We start from the raw sequence: 19,415 nt of genomic DNA on the forward strand, positions 1-19,415 counted from the left end.
TCCCTTGGAGAAGGAAACAGCAACCCATTTCAGTATTGTTGCCTGGGAAATCCCATGGACAGAGGAGCCTGGGGAGCTACAGTTCATGGGGTTGCAAAAGAGTCAGACATGACTTAGCGACCAAAAAAAAAATTCTGTGAGGGTCCAAGTGTATAATAAATAGACATTAATTAATGTTAAGTATCTAACTGAGTTATTGTGGAGTCTCAAAAGTGATATATATGTGAAAAAAATCTTCCCTTAAAGAACTTGGAGATTGCCTAAGGTCACATACCTGGTTAGTAACAAGCTGGAGACTCTGGATCTTCTGAAAAAATAATCACAAGAAAAAGAAAAAACAGCAGACTTTCCCTCAGATATGCCACACTGTTTCTGCCTTTTAGGCTTCTGTCTGAAACTCATCAGTACTTACAGTAAATTCAACTGAAGCTATTTCTTCAAAGAAATAGAATTATGTGGTCCCAGTTCTGCAGGGGAATAGGTATCTTTCTTTCTGCAAGTGAAGTTTAGGCTCTTTAAACAAGATATCCTATACAGCACATTGGAAAATGTGATAGGCAACAGCCAACTGTAAGTAGAAACAACAAACTTCATACTGTGAAGCTAAACATACTTCAGAACAAGTATTTGTTTCAGTTTAGTTCAGTTCAGTCGCTCAGTCATGTCTGACTGTTTGCGATCCCATGATTACCAGCACGCCAGGCCTCCCTGTCCATCACCAACTCCTGGAGTTCACCCAAACTCATGTGCATCGAGTCAGTGATGCCATCCAGCCATCTCATCCTCTGTCGTCCCCTTCTCTTCCTTCCCCCAATCCCTCCCAGCATCAGGGCCTTTTCCAATTGGTGATGCCATCCAACCATCTCATCCTGTCGTCCCCTTCTCCTCCTGCCCCCAATCCATCCCAGCATCAGGGTCTTTTCCAATGAGTCAACTCTTTGCATGAAGTGGCCAAAGTACTGGAGTCTCAACCTCAGCATCAGTCCTTCCAATGAACACCCAGCACTGGTCTCCTTTAGGATGGACTGGTTGGATCTCCTTGCAGTCCAAGGGACTCTCAAGAGTCTTCTCTCAACACCACAGTTCAAAAGTATCAATTCTTTGGTGCTCAGCTTTCTTTACAGTCCAACTCTCACATCCACACATAACCATTGGAAAAACCATAGCCTTGACTAGACGGACCTTTGTTGGCAAAGTAATATCTCTGCTTTTGCATATGCTATCTAGGTTGGTCATAACTTTCCTTCCAAGGAGCAAGCATCTTTCAATTTCATCATCACTAAAATTCTTCGAGTATGTCCCATGTACTTGGGGGAACGATATGATATTCCTATTGGAAATGACACATCTTAAGAAAACATGTAGGACAGTCAACTGGTGTGTCATCCAAAATGAAGAGAAAGCATGTTTCATCACGCAGTAAATATTTATTGAACATCATTTACACGTCCTGGAGTGTGGGGCACACAGACTAAGTGTAAAACATTGCCATGATCTCAGTGAGTTTGTACGTTTTAGTTGGAGGGACAAAGCTAAAGTACATAAACTCCAGTGAGGAATAAATACTCAGCTTGAAATGGGGGACATAAGTATGGATTAGATAATTCAAAGAAAAATTGATGAAATCTGGATAACCTGAGTCAGGCTTTAGTCACTAGATAGGTTTTAGATGAGGGAGGGGAGACATTGCCTGGGAAGGGAGCGGGACTGAGTACAGCATGGAAGGTTGGGCTTCAGGACCAGAGCGATGAGAGGAGGATGTGGCTACATCCACGTCCACACCCTTTCATCCCACAGGGTAGGAAGAAAGCAAGCTGAGGGGTTTGTAGTTAATGCATTGGGTGGGGCAGTGGTTAGTATACATTCTTGAGCAGCCAAGTAAGCTGACAAAAGCAATTTCTAGGAAGAATAGAGAAGCAGAGTTGATGACACAGTAATCCAGGGTAAGGTGATGAAAGTCTGATCTAGAACAGTTAACAGAGTCATGTATTGGTTGGTGTATACACTGAGTACCACTCAGTGATTGCTGCTGAGCGTGATTTGCTCTTACTTTGCCTAACAGTATCTATAAATCATCAGTCTGCATATCAGTTTTTACTTTATCGTATTGTAAATGTTGACTGGGTAGAAATTTGAATTAAATGTGTCTTGACTCTGAACATAAACTAAAATTGATCACAGGAATTAAGTCCTTACTATCACCTTTCTTGCTTGTCTTCTATCTCTCTTGCTTTAAAAATGGATTTTCAGTGCCTGGAGAAAAAAATAGGAATTCCTTGAATTAGAGTAACTCAGGCTTACAGCTGCATAGTAAATTATAAAGTAATGAGGTTGGTTTCCGTAAGTTGCTAAGAGACTTAGGGTGTTAAAGCAGGTTCATAAATGGTGATTTTCAAACATAATGGAGGAGCTTAGAGATTGTTAGTGTCCATTTCCTCACTTAAGGAACGAGGTTAGGAGACTAAGAGTCAAGCAATTAATGTGTAGATAATAATAGTAAAATGTCAAGGTTGTCAAGTGCCTATTGTGCATTTTAAGAGAACTTTTGAAATGATGGATGTACAAGAAATGATTCTTACAAAGTTTCTAATTGGAAACAGTAAAAAGGAAGAGATTGCAGAGGTAGCCTTGAAAAAAAAATTTCCATATTTTAAATAGTTATCTAGTTTTCATGATACCACAGTGTTCACAAATAATTTGAAAAATCGAAAGTCACAGTGAATAGTTGGAAAACAATGGTAAAGTCCACTCGTTCTGAAACTCAGTTTAGTTTATATTTTGTGAATAAAATTACCTTTATTTCTGCATAAGACTGTGCTTTTTCCAAACATATATCTGTGCTTAAAAGCACAGATACATGTTTGGAGAAAGGAATATAGTCTTTTAACCTAACACCTGTTGCTTTCAGACAGATTGGTAACTCCTTTCTGAAAGGGGTGGTACATCACAAAATCTTATTAATGTTCCAAGTTTCTGTTAAGGCAGAATTCTTTTACCATATGGTTTGTAGAAAGTGGATTAGCATGCTTGAGAAATGAGAATCATGGTGCTGAAAGGGATTTAAGGAAATGCTGGGGTCTTATTGGGGCGAGGGGGGTTCTTATTTAAGTGTAAAATAAAACACCAGCAGAGAGAGAAGATGTAGTTAATAATTAAACACAGACATACCTTTGCTATTGTGTTGGATAAAGTCTCTATTTTTTTTTATCAAAACTAGCTCTTTTTTTCCTACTTTTTTACATAATCACCTTAATTTACTGCTTAATAATGATTATTTGAGGCATAAAATTTTAACTACAAAATAAAAACTTTTAATAATGCAAAAATGGAAAACAGAGGCATTGGATCACAACTGTTCAGTGTTGCTTTCTCATTATTTTCTCGAATTATTGGGCAAGTTTGGTGCTTTTGCTTCTGTGACTGCCACATTACATTTTTGCCTTGAAGCCATCCATTTTACAGATATTGGATTTCTTTTGAGTACTATTTTTATACACTAAGCATCACTACACCTCTGGATCTTGATAGCATTACCGTGGGAGGAGAAAGAAGCTTTGTGTTAGTAATTACCTAACATTGTCAGAAGCTGACTGCAGGCCTCTCTCTAGTGATAACAGAATAACCGCATAATGTAGCTTTATAGCACATGATTAATAGAAAATAATTACACGTCCTACAAAGGGATGCAATATTTCTTATAAATTGACTAGAATGGTTTCCTGTAGATTAAAGGACTCTTCATTATTTTATCAGTCCTCCTGAAGTACAGTCACTTGCCTATGTTAGCATTTCAGTTGATGTTAAGAGCCGCAGAGGGTGAAGGATACCAGATGGCAGACCTTCTTGTACCTGAGATCTCGTTCGTGTGCCATCAAGATGACATGATGCTCCCTAACCTTTCAGAGATTTAGATGGCAGCCTGGTATGATTTCTGTCTCTTTATTTTTTGTTTATTAACAAGATGAGGTTTGAGGGCTGTTTTTCTTTTTTTTTTTTCATGACCCACCTGTGACTTTTAAACCAGACTTCAGTTAGTATGTGGACAGCGAGACAACATTGTATGTATTGTGTTATTTTCCACTGTAAGTAATATATCATTCATAATCACATTTGTTTGGGGGCAGCGAACAGGGAAGGCAGAGGAAGGCATATTTTCTTCCTCCCAAGGAAATCGTGTGTGCTATTGAATCTGCAGGCTGAAGTTTAGGATACCATACTCCAAGAAGCATCTTCATTCCAATTTATAGGCTGCAAATGGTTTAATTGGGATTCATGTTGCTCAGGAGGCTCATACAGAGGATAGTAATGATAAAAGTAAAAGCTTCTGTGTTTGCAGTCTCACCGACATCCTCTAATGGCTGCAGTGTAAATCCATAAATTTGCCTACTAGATTTTTACCTCACTATATTTTATCTTACCTCTTAATTCCACACAGGAGTGCTATATGGAATTCTTTACAAATGTAGAGTAATAAACATTCTGGTTTTTTATTTTTACTCTTTTCTGATTTAAACCTGTGATATTTTAGAGTACTTCTACAAGCTGTGTATTTCATAGGCTTTTCAATTATTTTAAATTAATTTAGTGAAGCATTTAGGATTATTTTAGCCTAAAACTTATATTTTTCCTAGAATGTGACTTTTAAGGCATGTGTTTACAGCTGAATAAACTCCTCTGATGTTTACTACTATGCTCTATTTAATGAATCTTCTCAGTTACTGTCATGTAAAATTCTCTCATGTGTGAAGTCCTTTGTTGAAGTGATTTGTTGGAAATCAGTTTCTTAAATTTGAATGTGAGTGAGCTTTTTGAGAACAATAATACATACTTAATTGAGAGTACAGGTTATAATTTCAAAGCAGAATATTATAAAGTAATATGAATTTTCTGGTTTATAACTTGAATCTAAACATTCAAATCCAGATTGCAGGCTATTCTCTGAAGGCAGGACTGAGTCATACTATACCGTCTCACTAAATGTATTCTGTTCCTGTTTCTACCCTTTGGGGGCCTAGTTCCTTTACACTTTCCAATAATCAGTTGGAAAAACCTTAGATGGGCATTGGATAAGAGCTTTCACACTTACACTTACTCTGTTAAGTATTCATTTTGAAATCTTACACTGTGGGCCTTTGGCCTCTGCAAGGTGAAATACATTTGTTTTGTTAAGCATTAGGCTCTAATTGTATTCATTGCCTTAAAAATTGAAAAGGGCAGCTTTATTAGGTACCTATTAGGATATAATGGTTGCTATAATGGTTGCTAATCATAGCTTTCAGTAAGCTGGTATTTTCTTCTGATAAATATATTCTGCACAGATTATAGTCATCATCATTGAGTTCTGGGCTTCAAACTATTTTCATTGTTTAGAGAATTTTGTCAACTAAGTTCATACTATTAGGAAACTTTTGAACTTAAAATCTTGAGTCTACTGTTTCAGAAACCAGAACTGTGCCCTCATTAGAATCGGGTCTTCCCTCCCTCTCCCCAGCCTTTTCCTTCCATCTTATTGTTACAGAAAAAAACTAATTCTGATACATCCCATTGTTTTAAAAGTATTTACAGATTTTAATCCTGTAAACTCTTTATTGATAGACTACAAATCAGTACACACCTAGGAATTTATACATTTGTATGGAAGAATTGTATGATTTTCCTTTCTGATGGTCAATAGCATAGTTAGTCATCAATACAATACAATAGTCATCAATACAAACATTAAATCTATCCTGGGTATTAACATTCCCTCCCCACATATAACTTGATATGCATATGCACATTTATCTATGACTCAGATGTTGGAAATCATAGCCTATTGAATTACTTTGGGAATTGATTTTAAAAATTTATCTTCTATGAAAAATTAAATTTGGGTCCTATGGTGCTTTTTCAGAGTATTGCTTTTGGAAGATATTATTCTTGAAACTTGTAATTCATTTTACTTTGTTTGTATCTCACTAAACATAAATAAATTTGAGATAAAAATACATTAGTCAATCTGGCAGACAAATGAACATTAGGTACAGTTTTCACAATGCCTGGAGCCAGTGGCGTGTCTTCAGTGGAGCAAAGGGAAGAAAACGAGGCCCAGGTTCAGCTCACAAGCAAAATAAACACAAAAGTGACTCATCAGTCACTCTTTCTTACAGCTGGATTAATATTTTGGCGTTATAACTTGAAATACTTTTATTTCCTATTGATCCTCCCCATAAGGGTGAATCTAATGCCACCTTTAAATTCCTTCTACTCATCCTTTACCTAATGTAGTTTGTGATCAATCAGAGGAACAATAAATGCCTTTAGGAAGCTTCTGAAAAGGAGCCCTTTTGTGAATTCTGTTGGAAAGCCGGTTTGGGGATATCTTAGTAGTGTTTCCAGTTCTCTAATTAACCTGTTTAAAATGGGTACGCTGATGTATTAGATTTTCCTGAGAAGGAGCATACTTCTACATTCTAAATCATTTTTGGTCGTCTGAGTTTAACTAAGAATTAAGTCATTTATTGTGAAAGGAAAAAAAAAAAAGGCTGTCCTTGCCAGATGATAAGCTCCTTGAAGGCAAAGCTAGTTTCCCAAGGATCCTGGCAGTGATCTTGGAGCCTCTAACACTGTGGTTTGCATATAAAAAGGTGTCCCCCAGGCTGTGTGTGTGTGTGTGTGTGTGAGAGAGAGAGAGAGAGAGACAGACAGACAGACAGACAGACATGGGGAGAAAGAAGGGAAAGGGGCCCAGAGAGCCGACTTCCTTATGTAGTTTCATTTACCAGGTTCCTATCCTAAGTGACTATTTCTATTCTACACCACGAAATAAACAGGCTTTGTCTTATATGTTAATTTAAATCTTTGCCTAACAGCATTTTTAAAGTGTCCAGAAACAAAAAAGATTAAATTGTTTCAATTTGCAGCTAAAGCTCTTATAACTTTATAAAAAGAAATAACATTTCTAAGAAGTTGCATACGAATGACTTTGTACTTACACCAGTCTAAAGGTTAATATTGCATATTGTTTTCAATTAGGAATACAATAGATATGGCTGGTGGGTAGGAGAAATGAAGGGAGCCATTGGCTTGGTGCCGAAAGCCTACATAATGGAGATGTATGATATTTGAGAGTCCTCGGTAAGTACATTTTAATCCAATATTCTGTAATAGCTCATATGTTCTCTTGGTCTCTGCGTTATGAGTCTTTGCTTTTTTAAAAGTCTTTGTAGTTTTCTGATAACACAAAGGTTATACTCCCAAATCATTATCTTGTTTTACAAAATTTTAAAATAACTTCATAGAATTTACTCTGGAAATAGATTACTTAGAGAAAGTCCCTTTGTTAATAACCAGCTGTTTTCACAGCCTCCTCCTCTTTAGTAAAATACCACTCTTATGGTCTTTCTGAGGAGCTGAATTGACAAAATAGTGACTAAACATTCATTTTCTTTCCTTGGCTAAACACGTAATTTTTTTCTAGGCAGGGAAAATCAACATTTTGCCTGAAGAGAAAAATTAAAATGCAGCTTTCTCTTTCTGCTCGCAAAAAGGAAGATTCCTCTGCTAGTCTGCAAATCTTTTGGATTGAGAATCATTGTGAAAGCATGAACGACAGTTCGTAACCTTTGTTTTGTTGAGCATCATTTGTCTTTGTTGTTTTATGCATTCATTGTAATATTCCTCTGATGTCAAGTTAAATGAAGAATATTAATGTAAATTAGAAGTAAGCAGTAAAGTTATACCTGTTGCTATATTGCAAAGAAATAAATCAATAGTTTTTATTTACTCATTTGATTTATGTGAGGAATTCAGCACTATTCTGTATCACATAGTCATTGCTACTACTAGTATGAGTTGTAATTTCTCTTAATACTGGATATCATTGTTTTTAGAATGTAAAATATAATTTCAAGAAAATTTGATAGAATATATCTCATAAGTTTTTGATAAATGCTATAAAAGAATGTAGCTTTGTTAAAACTTTGTAGATGAGTCATCTTAGTATTTATTTTTCACGTAGTAGTAGTAGTAACATGTTTTCATGAAAGAATTTTTACTGATTGGCAAGTTTACTTTATGTTAAATATAGCCACGAGAAAGAAAAATGGTAGAATTGCAAATGATAGTTGCTATCCCCTTCTGCAACACATGTGCAGACCAGAACCATGGTTTACTGTACAAAGCCCGTTACCAGTAATAAATACCCTGGTTATATAATTGGCTTGCCAACATTTTCTACTGTAGTTTTCTTTAAATTTAATAAAACAAAAAATTTATGAGAGGCCCCATTCTGCCACGAATGAAATGGCATAAAGAATCTCAATGTATTCTCAAAATCAGAAGGCATAACCGAGTACTTTTACCCTGCCTAATCTTTACTATGCTATTAAAGTCCTACCACAAAACTACTACCACAGACTTGAGAAGTACAACTCTGAACTTCTCAAAGCAATGAGAAGAGAAGGAAGGCTCAGAGAGGAGGGTATGGAAATCATGGTGGGAACATGTACCAACAGGTGAGTGGAAGGTTGGTGTCAGTCTGACACAGGAGGTGTACATTGTACTCCAGAGCAAGGTTTGTGGAGTTATATTATTACTTTTTTACGCATGGTTGAAATCAAAGGTATTTTAAATGTCTACAAGGTACCAGTGTGATGTGTATATATCAAAGTATACTACTGATTGGATAATTAGTTGGAGTAAATATAATCTGCTAATAATGAATCATTGATTAGAAGATACTACTTTTATGGAACTTTTCAGATCTTTGCTTTAAAAATAAAGATTCTAAACATGCAAATGAGTTGATAATATTTAAAAACCTCTATTATAAAAATTATCTACAAGTAATATTTCAGAGTTTATATTTTACTGTTATCCCCTCCCTAACCCATGTGATTATCCCCTCCTTGTGATTATCTGATTTCACATATAAAAATATATCTATTAATTTGGGAGATTGTAGGTAAATTCTAGTTTATATAAATTAGACATTGTGAAGTTAAAGCTTTCAGAAATTAATTTGTGGACTTGTTAATCTTGTTCTAATATAGAACCACTGGAATAGATTGAAATCGTCTTGGCAAAAGTGAGACAACCGAGGATGAATGTAGTGGATTGGTTTTCAAGACCTGAGAGATTGAAAGAGTGAAAGCAATTGTGGGTTCCACTGTAAATGTAGATAGACTTCCTTGTAAGGTATACATTTTGTGCTTCTGATCCAAGTGAAGATTTTAGTCCTGGGCCAGTAGATGGCAGCAGCTTTTCATTGCATAGGAACCCGCTTGGAAACCCCTCCCCCACTCTGGCACAGACTCACTCCAAATGTAAAGTATTCAGAAGATTATTGCCTCCTTTTACAGTTAATCCAGGAGAGGGAGTCCTTTGCCAACTGATGCCAGATAGTCTCTGTGAATGGTAACGATACAGAAAAAGAAAGTGTTACTTGTGTCCAGAGCTCCTCTGCCCTTTGTTCCTTTTTACTTGCATATAGGTGGGAGATAAGAAACAAAAAAATTTTAATTGGGATGACAGGAAAAACAATCATTACTTTCAACTCAGGACTCCTTTATATTCATCTGGTGAAATCATTTGTATCATAGGAGGGAGAAAGTTTTCTTTACACCCTTGACAATATATCACACACTTTCCAAGATCATCATAATATCATTAATGTGAATTTAAACAACATTGCTTGTTAGAAAATATGCTAATTGCTATGTTCCCATTATGTTTGCTTAGCTTTTATTTGTTTTTCTATGAACATTTAGAGAGCTAATTTTTTTCAAAGGTGATTGTAAGTCATATTTTACATAGCATTTTGCTTGATTATTTGCTCTGTACTGAATTTGTACTCTATTGCCATTAGATCTTACAATAATGTTCCACTCTGCAAATTTTTAAGGTTCAAATAAAGTTTAATTGTTTGCAAACTGTTATGATGCTAATAATTCAACAGCCTGCTGTGTTACTAATGAAATTACTTTGTTATGATTAATTTGGAAAATAGTGTGTTGATTGTAGTAATTAAGCACAACAAGGTGAAGTAAATGATTCTAATGCCATCTGGCCTCCAAACTGAATGAAGAAATGAAATAGGACTGTCATCTGAATTTATTCAAAGAAGTAAGGATAATACAAATGACTTCATTGCTATAGGATTTACATTTAACCACAGCTCACTCCATTCTGTTTTTGCCACTTGGTTATATATGACAGTTCCTTTTATGAAAAGGAATGTTGTTTCGCCTAGCAATTGTTTTGAATACTTTATATTATTTAAGTAGATTATTTTTATCTTGTGCTAATTTAATTACAGATAATTATATGAAGTATTATGGGATCATAGAAAATCACTTTTCAACCATCTGTAGGTGAAATCTCTGTATATGGAGGTTTTTTTGCTATTAGTATTGAATATAGTCTTTTCCATTCAGTTGTTTCTAAAATACTTCTAGACAAAACTCTTGTAGTTCTTATGATTCCACTTTTCCTATGATTTCTTCAGTGTAAGCTATTGCTACTCACTTCATAGAGTCTGGTTCCTACCCCCAGCCAGGGTCATGATTAAAAAGAACCCAGAGCTGAGTTATATATGTTATATATTAAAGATCCAGATTTGAAGTTCAGCCACTATAAGAAAACTTACCCTAACATACATGTAGTTTAAAATCTTGAACTTCATCAGTGAGACTGAGTAAAGCATTGTGAGAATTTTTGAATCATGCAAAGTACTTCTACATTTCAGATAAATCAGTTGTTTATATTTCATTCATTGAACAGAATTATAGACACAAACTGTATAGACGTCACTTTTACTTCTTTTGAGTTCAGTAGACTCAAGAATATTGAAGAGCAATCCATATGGTAAAGAAAGAGGTGGTGAAGATTAAAATATGACCATACCATAGAAAACATAGGTTCACTCAGAACTTGAAAGAATGTAATCAATATATAACATAAAAACATTTGTTAAAATGGCTTAGTTTGAAAAATCCTGAGTATTCTGAAATTCAGAGAAATAAGTGGTATGTATTATTAAATTATCTCTCTACGAACGTAACCTACATTCAAATGCATAACTTAAACAGTTGATCCTCTGGATTGGGAACAAGCAATTTCTGGACATCCTCAGCTTCAGCCAACATTGTCATCCACTGCCTTGTAGTTGAATTCTTCCAGAATAGTTGTTAGGACCTCTGATAATGTAACATTTTGCTTATGATGAAATAAATAATTACACAACTGTTTGTAATTTTGTAACCTGCAATGACATTTCATTAACACTACTTTCCAGGGGCTTTTTCTTGTTTTCCTTAGCAGAATCTGCTCTATCATTGCTTGATCAGAAACGTGATTTATTGCTGGCATGGTACTTCAGAGTATATGGTGTGTATCCAGTAAATGTTTATTAATTAACTGGTGTGCCATCCCACAGTATCTGAGATTTAAGAAGAAAAAAGCTTGATTTCTCTATACCTGGTGGAGAAAAATTCTTTTATCATTTAGTTCATCTACTTTCTGACTGACAGCGTTCTTTTAGTAAAAAAAAAATCAGTCCCCTGTACTGATTCTTTAAAGGCAATTTCATTGTCCTCATTATACCATCAATACGTGAATTGGATTAGATTGTTGGTAACAGAATTAAGCGAGATGGTGAGTAACAGGAAAGTTGAACGTGGCAGCCAGTTTTGAGATGTTTCCTCCGTTCCTTTCCTAGGTTCAGCGTGTTCATTCTTTCAGAGAAGTTACAGGCAGCATGGGCAGCGTGGGGCAAGTGATCTAGTTATACTCCCCACATCACTGCTGCCCTGCATCCACTTGGGCGATATCAGAGAAGCCTTCTGATCTTGGAAGCATTCTAGCTGTTGCCTTGGATGAATCAAAAAGGAATTTCTGAAAGTGGAAAGTTTCACAGTTGTTGCCAGGTCCAACCATAATTCAATTTTTGTCTTTTTAAAAAACTTTGATTTCCTATTTCTTTTAAGTTGTATGGTTATGTTAACTTGAGTGCTCTGAGTCCTGAGATGAAAGGAACCGTAAGTGCAGAGAGTCGCTGTAGTCGTACCAGTGCTCAGCTTAGGTCTGTAAGGTTGGAAAAGGGGCTGGAAGTTGAGCAGTCAAAAATCTTGTGAATATGTGCAAAGATGTGAAAATAGAAATTGCCCCAAAGCTCATCTGGGAAGTGTGTTTTCTTTCCTTGGAAAGTGTTTCCTTAGGTTTCTCTTCCATTTTCACTCTATTTTTTATTATCCATTACTCAGAGAGGTGATATAGAACAGCACTTGTGTTTTCTGTTTATTGACCTCAGCTTTGTGATATAAAAACATCACTCCTGCTGGAGTAAAAGCAGGTGCCGTTTTGAGGCTTGAGCAGCAATTTAGCTCTTGTTTGAGTAAAGTGTTACACAGGTACTCTCAAAGGAGAAAATTAATGCTACCAATGTATGCCAATTAAACGTGACTGCTTTAGAGGAAGAGAAAATTCCAACAAATAAGCAGATTCCCATTCACTGTCTCCCCCTCCCCAGCTCCCTCAGGAGTCCACTTAGAAAACCTTGTGTTCTTTCACTGTCATGTCAAAATGATGAAAATAATTTAAGATAGTAATAGCAACAACTAAAATGAACTGAGTTTACTACTTGTTATGCTGTGTCCTTTTCATTCAGTCCTTCTAAAAACCCTAGAAGGCAAATTCTGTTGTTCATTCCCATTTTCCTGATTAGAAAACTGAGGTTAAGCAATTTGTCCCAAAGTCCAGGGCTAACAAGTTACCCAGCCTCCCTCACTTGAATTCAGTGCTATTCTGCTTCCCAATACTGCAGTGACTTCAGACCAAATACTTAATTCTAATCTTTGCATACAGTAGGCACTCATTAAAACCTATTGACCACTGATGATGGCACCATTCTTATAAAATAGTCTGGAGCGAGAAAAGAATTGTTCAAGAATTGGACAGCCAGAATTTATCTTCTGTAGTTGTAAAGCAGACCCTGGTGACTCTGTTGAATCCAGAGCAGTTAGTCCACAATGGAGAAGAAACTTTAATGCTGAAACATTTCTGTCTGTGAGCCTCCAGTCTAGAAAATAGAAAGTCAAGGCAGTGGAGAGTTGAGAGAGGACACAATGCTAAAGAGACCCTTTTTGAACAATCTTTTCTATTCTTTACATCTCAAGTCAAGCCCAAGGACACTGAGCAGGCAAGGAAGCCTTGGAGAGGACTTCAAAGCTGGCAGCTTCTGTCTCAAAGTTTTCAGTTAGTTGCTTTTTGTGGGGTGGTGTTTAAATGGACAAGTTTTTCTAAAAACCAGTTTAAAAAATATTAACTTGTTCAGCCCTTTACAATCAGTAAGCAAACTTCATTATAAAACTTAAGTAATTTTGTAACTGAGATGCTGGCAGTGTCTGACCTAAGACATTTTTTACTTGTTGAGATGTGAATTTATTAAAGGAGAACTTTTATTGGAATACCTGGCTCCTGAGTATGAAGTCTAATCACTTAGGCATCTACCATGGTGCCTTGTGCAAGCCTTCATAACATGGTAGTGTTCTGCTGTGTTTTGTGAACAACAAAAAAATTTAAGTCTTTATACCTCAGTGGTTGGATGCTGGGAGTGGGAGGGCAGAAGATAAGTTAAGAACTACAATTCATTAGAGGGCTCTGGAGTTTAGCCAGAGGAAGATAAGATTGGACCTTCTCATTATCTAAAGTACACCCTGAGGTATTGGCCGTTTTATAGCCCCAAAGAAGAGGGTGCACTGAGGGTCAATTTCCAAGGTGTATTTGACTCTCTAGTACCCTGAAATATTTCCATGCTTGGTACCAAAATACCATGCTTCTAAAGGACAGGGAGTAAATGACTTCACATTGTCCTGGTCTCCCACCACGTAGATTTTGCTGGTATAAAGTAACCTGTCCCATCTAGATGGATACACGACTCATTCCTAATTCCCTGTTCAAGCATCTGTGGCCTGTGGAGTCTCCATCGCTCCCAGCTTCCATTGCCTTCCACCACTTTCCTCCTCCCCTGGCTTTCCCAAGTCATATGAGGCATGAGACAGGTAATTCTTATCCCTCTACAAAGTTATGGATATCAGTCGTGGTCTCTGTTTTCTAGGAACCCAGCAAAAGCACCTTGAATTGAAAAGCTGAAATGTAACTATTTTGTGAGTGTGCGTCTGTATGTATCTGTTGCTTTGCTTCAGTCGGTCAGCATATTTGCTTTATTCTTTATTATTGTCTCAAGGCTTGCTATTTCTCTTCCTATCTAATTAAATGATTCCATTTTGAATAATTACATTTAAGTGCCAACAGTGTGCTAGAGGCATTTTAAGCATAGACTTCGACACAGTCTTTCCCAGGCAGACTCTTAGCCTAAGAGAAATAGACAGGACATAAACTCAGGAAAGGAATAGCCCCAGGTAGCCTCCTCCCTGTGTGATTCTTAGCAAGTTCGATCACTACCAGTGTCCCAAGACAGAAAATATCCTCTAACTTTGTTACGTCTGAATGTAGGAGACTACCTGGGAAGCAAACTGGGATCCTTTCTCATATCTTTTAATGTGCAGACGGGAAGGCAGGTGCAAGGGTTTCAATGGTAGTTCAGATGAAAAGATTCATTTTTTGAAATTTTCTAAACTGCTTATAGCTACTGAATTGCAAGGGGAACCAAGGAGATGTGCATGACTAATGTGAGCATATTCACAGAGTTGCTGCCAATCATGGTAAATATAATTCTGAAATTATATCCTATCGCTTTAGAGAAATTATATCTATCCCTTTAGGAGATAGGGATATAATAGTACCCTTTACCTTTAGTCAGGAACAGAGCTTTACCAGTGGTGTTCAACTGAGAGTGGGTAGTAGACCACTGGAATTGAAGTCAAGCAAAATTTCTAGTTTCAGTTCTCGAATGCATTGTGCCCCAGAATACATTTCCTCGCCTGCAGAATTTCAGCAGCTTTGTTCTGTCTACCTCAGGATGTGGTTATGCTTAAGTGAGATTATATTTGAAGGTGCCTTAAAAACCCAAAAACTGTGTAAACATGGCTTTTCTGCATTGGAGGATATGAGAACGGATATGCAACGATTGATGGAAATAAAAATTTCTCCCTCACACCAAAAGCAAGCAAGGGAAAAAAGTTTTTTTTTTTTTTTAATGCTCAGTATTAGCTATAATGCTGCTTGGAGTAATGTTAGTGAGCTGTTGGTTTTGTTATTTTCTAATGAGCATTAGTGTCAGACATCCTAGAGGAGTTTGGGATTAAATTCCTCTATAATATTAAATACATTTTTGAATCAAGCCATCGATTGGTTTCCAAACTCTCTGTGGTTATTTTCTTTACTGGAGGTTTCAGTAGCAGAGATGTTACTTCTGTCTGTGAATTTTTAAAATAAACTTTTGCTATTTAAAACCATCCATCTGAATAATAGACTTTGGTTAAGTATTGTGTGTAGTTGGTTGGAATTAGCAGAGAATTTTTTTAAATAGAAACCTTAAGGAAAATGTTTGTACATTAGACCGATATCCACTCCCTCTATGAACTGTTTCTCCCAGATGTTATCTGTGATTGTTTGCCTGTGAGTACATACTTTGTAGTTAAATATTTTCTTCAGATGCATATCTAAGAATGAGATAATTTTGTTTGATCGAATTAGCCTTGTAATTTAGCACTAATTTTCATTTGTAGTTTGTGAAAATATTGGACTTAGAAATAAGGGCAAAGCAGAAACCTCATTACGTGTAACCTTAATGCTTTAATGTTATAACTTTAGGCAAAGCTAATAAAAAATGCAAAGGACTCTTAAATAATTTAAATTATCTAAAAAAATTGAGCATATTCCTTCAAATAATAATGGCTTTCATGATCTGATTTTTTAAAAATTCATTTCTCATGTCTTGAATTACTTAGAAGTATGGATATCAGAGTAAGTTTGAGTTTATTTAAGATTATTAAATATATTTGTTATCATACAGCATCAGGGATGATTCCATTATTTAGCCTAGCAATTATCATCTGTAATGTTATGCTATATATAATTCCAATAATGTATTTGATAATGTCATTATGGTATAGAGTTAATTTTTAGCACTTCTCTTTAAAATAGTGCTTTGTAATATTCCTTGATTCTTTTGAGCCATTAATCAGTTCCATTAACCTAAACACAGTCATATTACATACCTGTTATTATTTGTTTCCTATAATGGAAGTTTCTTTTGCCATCTTAAACTTTACTAGAAAATTACTGCTTTCATAATGTATTTTCATTACTATACTCTTTTGGTAAAGGAATATGGTACATTGTAGTAACTGTGATTAAAGTAAAGATCAGTCCATTCCTAAAACTTTTTCTCCTCTTCCTAAAAGATAGGAGAGAATTTTGAGTTCTAAGCATACCATCCTTTACTTCCTCTGAGGCTGTGTTTTATAGCAATAAATACTCTATATTGATTACGATTTAATTCTAATGGAAGTATACTAAGTCTGGAAACACACTATAGCTTAGCATTTAGTGCCTCAATTTTTAAACAGTTTTTAAATTTTAAAAATTTATATAATTGCCCCAAATATGCTTCTATTATTGGATCCATATCATGCTTTGAAAAATATTCTCCTTTCATATCTTTTCTAAAGATTATTTTGTTCACAATGTATTTTTCCTGGCACTTCATTGCTATTTTTATATAACTGAAAATCTGTCATTTCCATTTTAGCTCAGTTTGGAAATATGAAAACCATATCAGAGCAACACATTAAAGATTAGTATGAAAGATAAAAAATTAATGGAAGAGAGCCATGTAGAGATTTTAAATTTAGTCAAATTATTCAAGTGTGCAATTTTAATCCATTAATCTAGTTTGAGACTGCTTAAGAGAGATATTTCTCTCTAAACGAGATTTTTCTCTTTCAAAACACATTGAAAAGTCTCTCATATAAAACAAATACTACTTTTAAAATTTTGTTTTTCAAGAGGTTTTTTTCCTTTGAAGAGTGAAGGAAGAGTTTCCCTAATATTCTGCTATAATTTATTCTTAGTCAAAAATAGATTGCCATGTACACACTAGATATTAAAAGCCAGTTACAGTCATTAAAGGTGGTCTAATGCTGTGTAGTGAGATATTCAATACAAGATTTATTTTTAAGCTATTTCAGGGCCATGAGAGAAATTGTTTTCCTTATAAAGGGAATTCTGTGTTTTACTTCATTATTTGTAGATTTTTTTAAATAAATATAAAACAGAGAAGGGGAGAATGGGAGCTGGTTGTTCCCTTGAATCCTAATACAGTATGTCTTCTTAATGAACCTGCTGCAGTGCCCAGAAAACAGCTCCCTGCAAATAAACATGCTAGAAGTGATTTAGCCACAATGTCCAGACTGTGTAAACATCTAATTATTACAATAAAATTGTCAATAAATTTACATTACTGCTCCCTTTTCAAACGTTAACCAACTTTTTCTTTGCTTGATAAAAGAGCATAAATTGTATTTTTATGTGTTGGTGTTTTTGTTTTCATTACACTTCTTGCCAGACTCTAGACAAAAGACCTCAAGCCTTAATGCCCTGAGTTATTCCTGGATGAAGAAAACTCCTACAGTTGTTTATTAATGTAATGTGCTGTGTTTCCTTTCACAGGGAGATGGCCTCGGAGCCCTCACAATCTGATCTTTAGTCATGGCATTAAAAAAAAAAAAAAGCCATAAAGCCAGTATGGCAGTCACTGTGACTTTAAGAGAGACACAAAGAATTAAGGCTCCTTATAATCCACTATTAGAATGGGAATTTAAGTTACATTAGAAGCAAAAGATAAAATGGTAAAATGCAATAATTTCCTTTAACAAAGATTACGTCCAGTTTTCAGAATTATGATATCATGTTGAACATAATTGTGGAAGCACCCCCCACACCCTGTATTTCTTATAGAGCTGGTACATTAACATTAGAAAAGCAGAGTGATATTGAATTCTAATGAGGTCTGGCCTATATGCTCTGCTAGGAAAAGAATGAGGATCATTCATTTGTATTCTACAAAGCGCTCGGAAATCCACGCGCATCCCTGTGGCTTCAGCGCGTGGTGCTGATCATCTGTTCATATTGGGGGCGGGTGGTGGGGGTGGAGGATTCATTGCTCTGAACAGCATCTGAGCTGGGGAAAATGGTTAACCACTTTCCTTAGAGGTTGTTTCCTAATGACTGTTTAATATGGTTACTCTCTTATATGCATTTGCTTTACCTGTTCCCTTCAAGGATCTTAAAAATTGTGATGCTTACATTGATGACAACAGACCTCTGTAAAAGCCAAACAAAGAAATTCAGTAGAGTAAATGTGATTTCACCATCCTCGGTAAACATGTCGGTTTTAAGTAAACAATGAGATGACAGTGAGGTATTTTGTTCATTAAAAAAAAAAATCTGAAAAATGCTCCATTTGATATGATATTGGCTGTTCAGGAAAAACTGCATTCATTTGTGAGCCTTGCTGACATTCGGAGAAAACAGCCCATTTTGGAAAGTTATATTTAGCCAAACCAAGGAATGAAAGATTTTAGCAAATTGCCACGTAAAATGATCTGCACAAAAAGGCATCGGGGAAGTGAGCTAAGGCCTGTGCCAAACAGATGGCACCCCCTGCTGTGTTTTTGATTGAAAAAGAAAGGTAACATTTGCAGCCACGTCAAAGAGACAGTGATCAGCTAAACAAATTGGTCTCCGAAGTACCCCATCGCTGGAGCAAACCCCGCTGCAGGGTATGAGTGAGGCTGTATTTCAAAATAATGCTATGTTTGCGTCTTTCCTAAGTGAGGGGATCTATCCCCTTTTCAGGCAGCAAAGGGAAGATAAGGTCTTTGTTGAAGTCGACTGTGATATTATCTGCAGCATAAGCAGTAGAGCTCAGGAGCACAAGTGCCCGTTTTCTCTGTCACCATCATCGGCTGCAAGATGATATTTGGGAAGACCCCAGCAGCTTTCACTCTGATCCTCACTCTGCTGTGAAAGGTCTCTGGGGTTTGCAGAGAAGAAATTAGGTATATGGCTTACAAAAAACACAAAAGCCCACACAAAAATTGGGAACAACCCCAGATCATTACAAAGGCACCCTTGGAGGAGGTAGGGAAGTGATCAGGAAAAAACTCTTCTTGCTCTGAATTCAGTTCCCAAATACAAACATCACGAATGGCAAAGAGCATGTCAGTGAGCAAGTGTGTGTGTGTGTGTGTGTGTGAAAGAGGGGGAGAATTTTTTTTTTTTTTTTTGGGCTCATCTCAGCTGGCAGCCTTATTCCGCTTCAGTAAAGACAAGGTACAGAAATGTCCTTTGGGTGACATTCAAAACTCGATATAAATCCTCTGCTTTATGAGACTGCAGTGCAATAAATTACTTAGCCTAATTGTAGATGTAATGAATTACCATAATTAGTCATGGGCTACATTAAATTA

At 36.0% G+C, this 19,415-nt stretch overlaps 1 protein-coding gene and 1 long non-coding RNA gene across 5 annotated transcripts in view; both read left to right on the forward strand.

Annotated features, from left to right (window-relative positions):
* Window positions 1-9,911, forward strand: part of SKAP2 (src kinase associated phosphoprotein 2) — a 171,626-nt gene extending 161,715 nt beyond the window's left edge. The window contains exons 12-13 of one of the 2 annotated variants that reach the window (XM_061414300.1): window positions 7,015-7,116; window positions 7,460-9,911. In XM_061414300.1, coding sequence (XP_061270284.1) covers window positions 7,015-7,107 — 93 coding nt within the window. In that variant the 3' untranslated portion in view covers window positions 7,108-7,116; window positions 7,460-9,911. Of the gene's footprint in view, window positions 1-4,024; window positions 6,992-7,014; window positions 7,117-7,459 lie in introns of those variants that run through there. The other variant, XM_061414301.1, reaches the window with a different exon arrangement.
* Window positions 9,912-14,114: 4,203 nt separating this feature from the next.
* Window positions 14,115-19,415, forward strand: part of LOC133246229 (uncharacterized) — a 24,096-nt gene continuing 18,795 nt past the window's right edge. For all 3 annotated transcript variants that reach the window (XR_009735956.1, XR_009735957.1, XR_009735958.1), the window contains exon 1: window positions 14,115-19,415. This exon is cut by the window's right edge. This is a non-coding gene — a long non-coding RNA (uncharacterized LOC133246229).

The sequence above is a fragment of the Bos javanicus genome, chromosome 4 (assembly GCF_032452875.1).
Source record: "Bos javanicus breed banteng chromosome 4, ARS-OSU_banteng_1.0, whole genome shotgun sequence".
Lineage (NCBI taxonomy): Eukaryota > Metazoa > Chordata > Mammalia > Artiodactyla > Bovidae > Bos > Bos javanicus.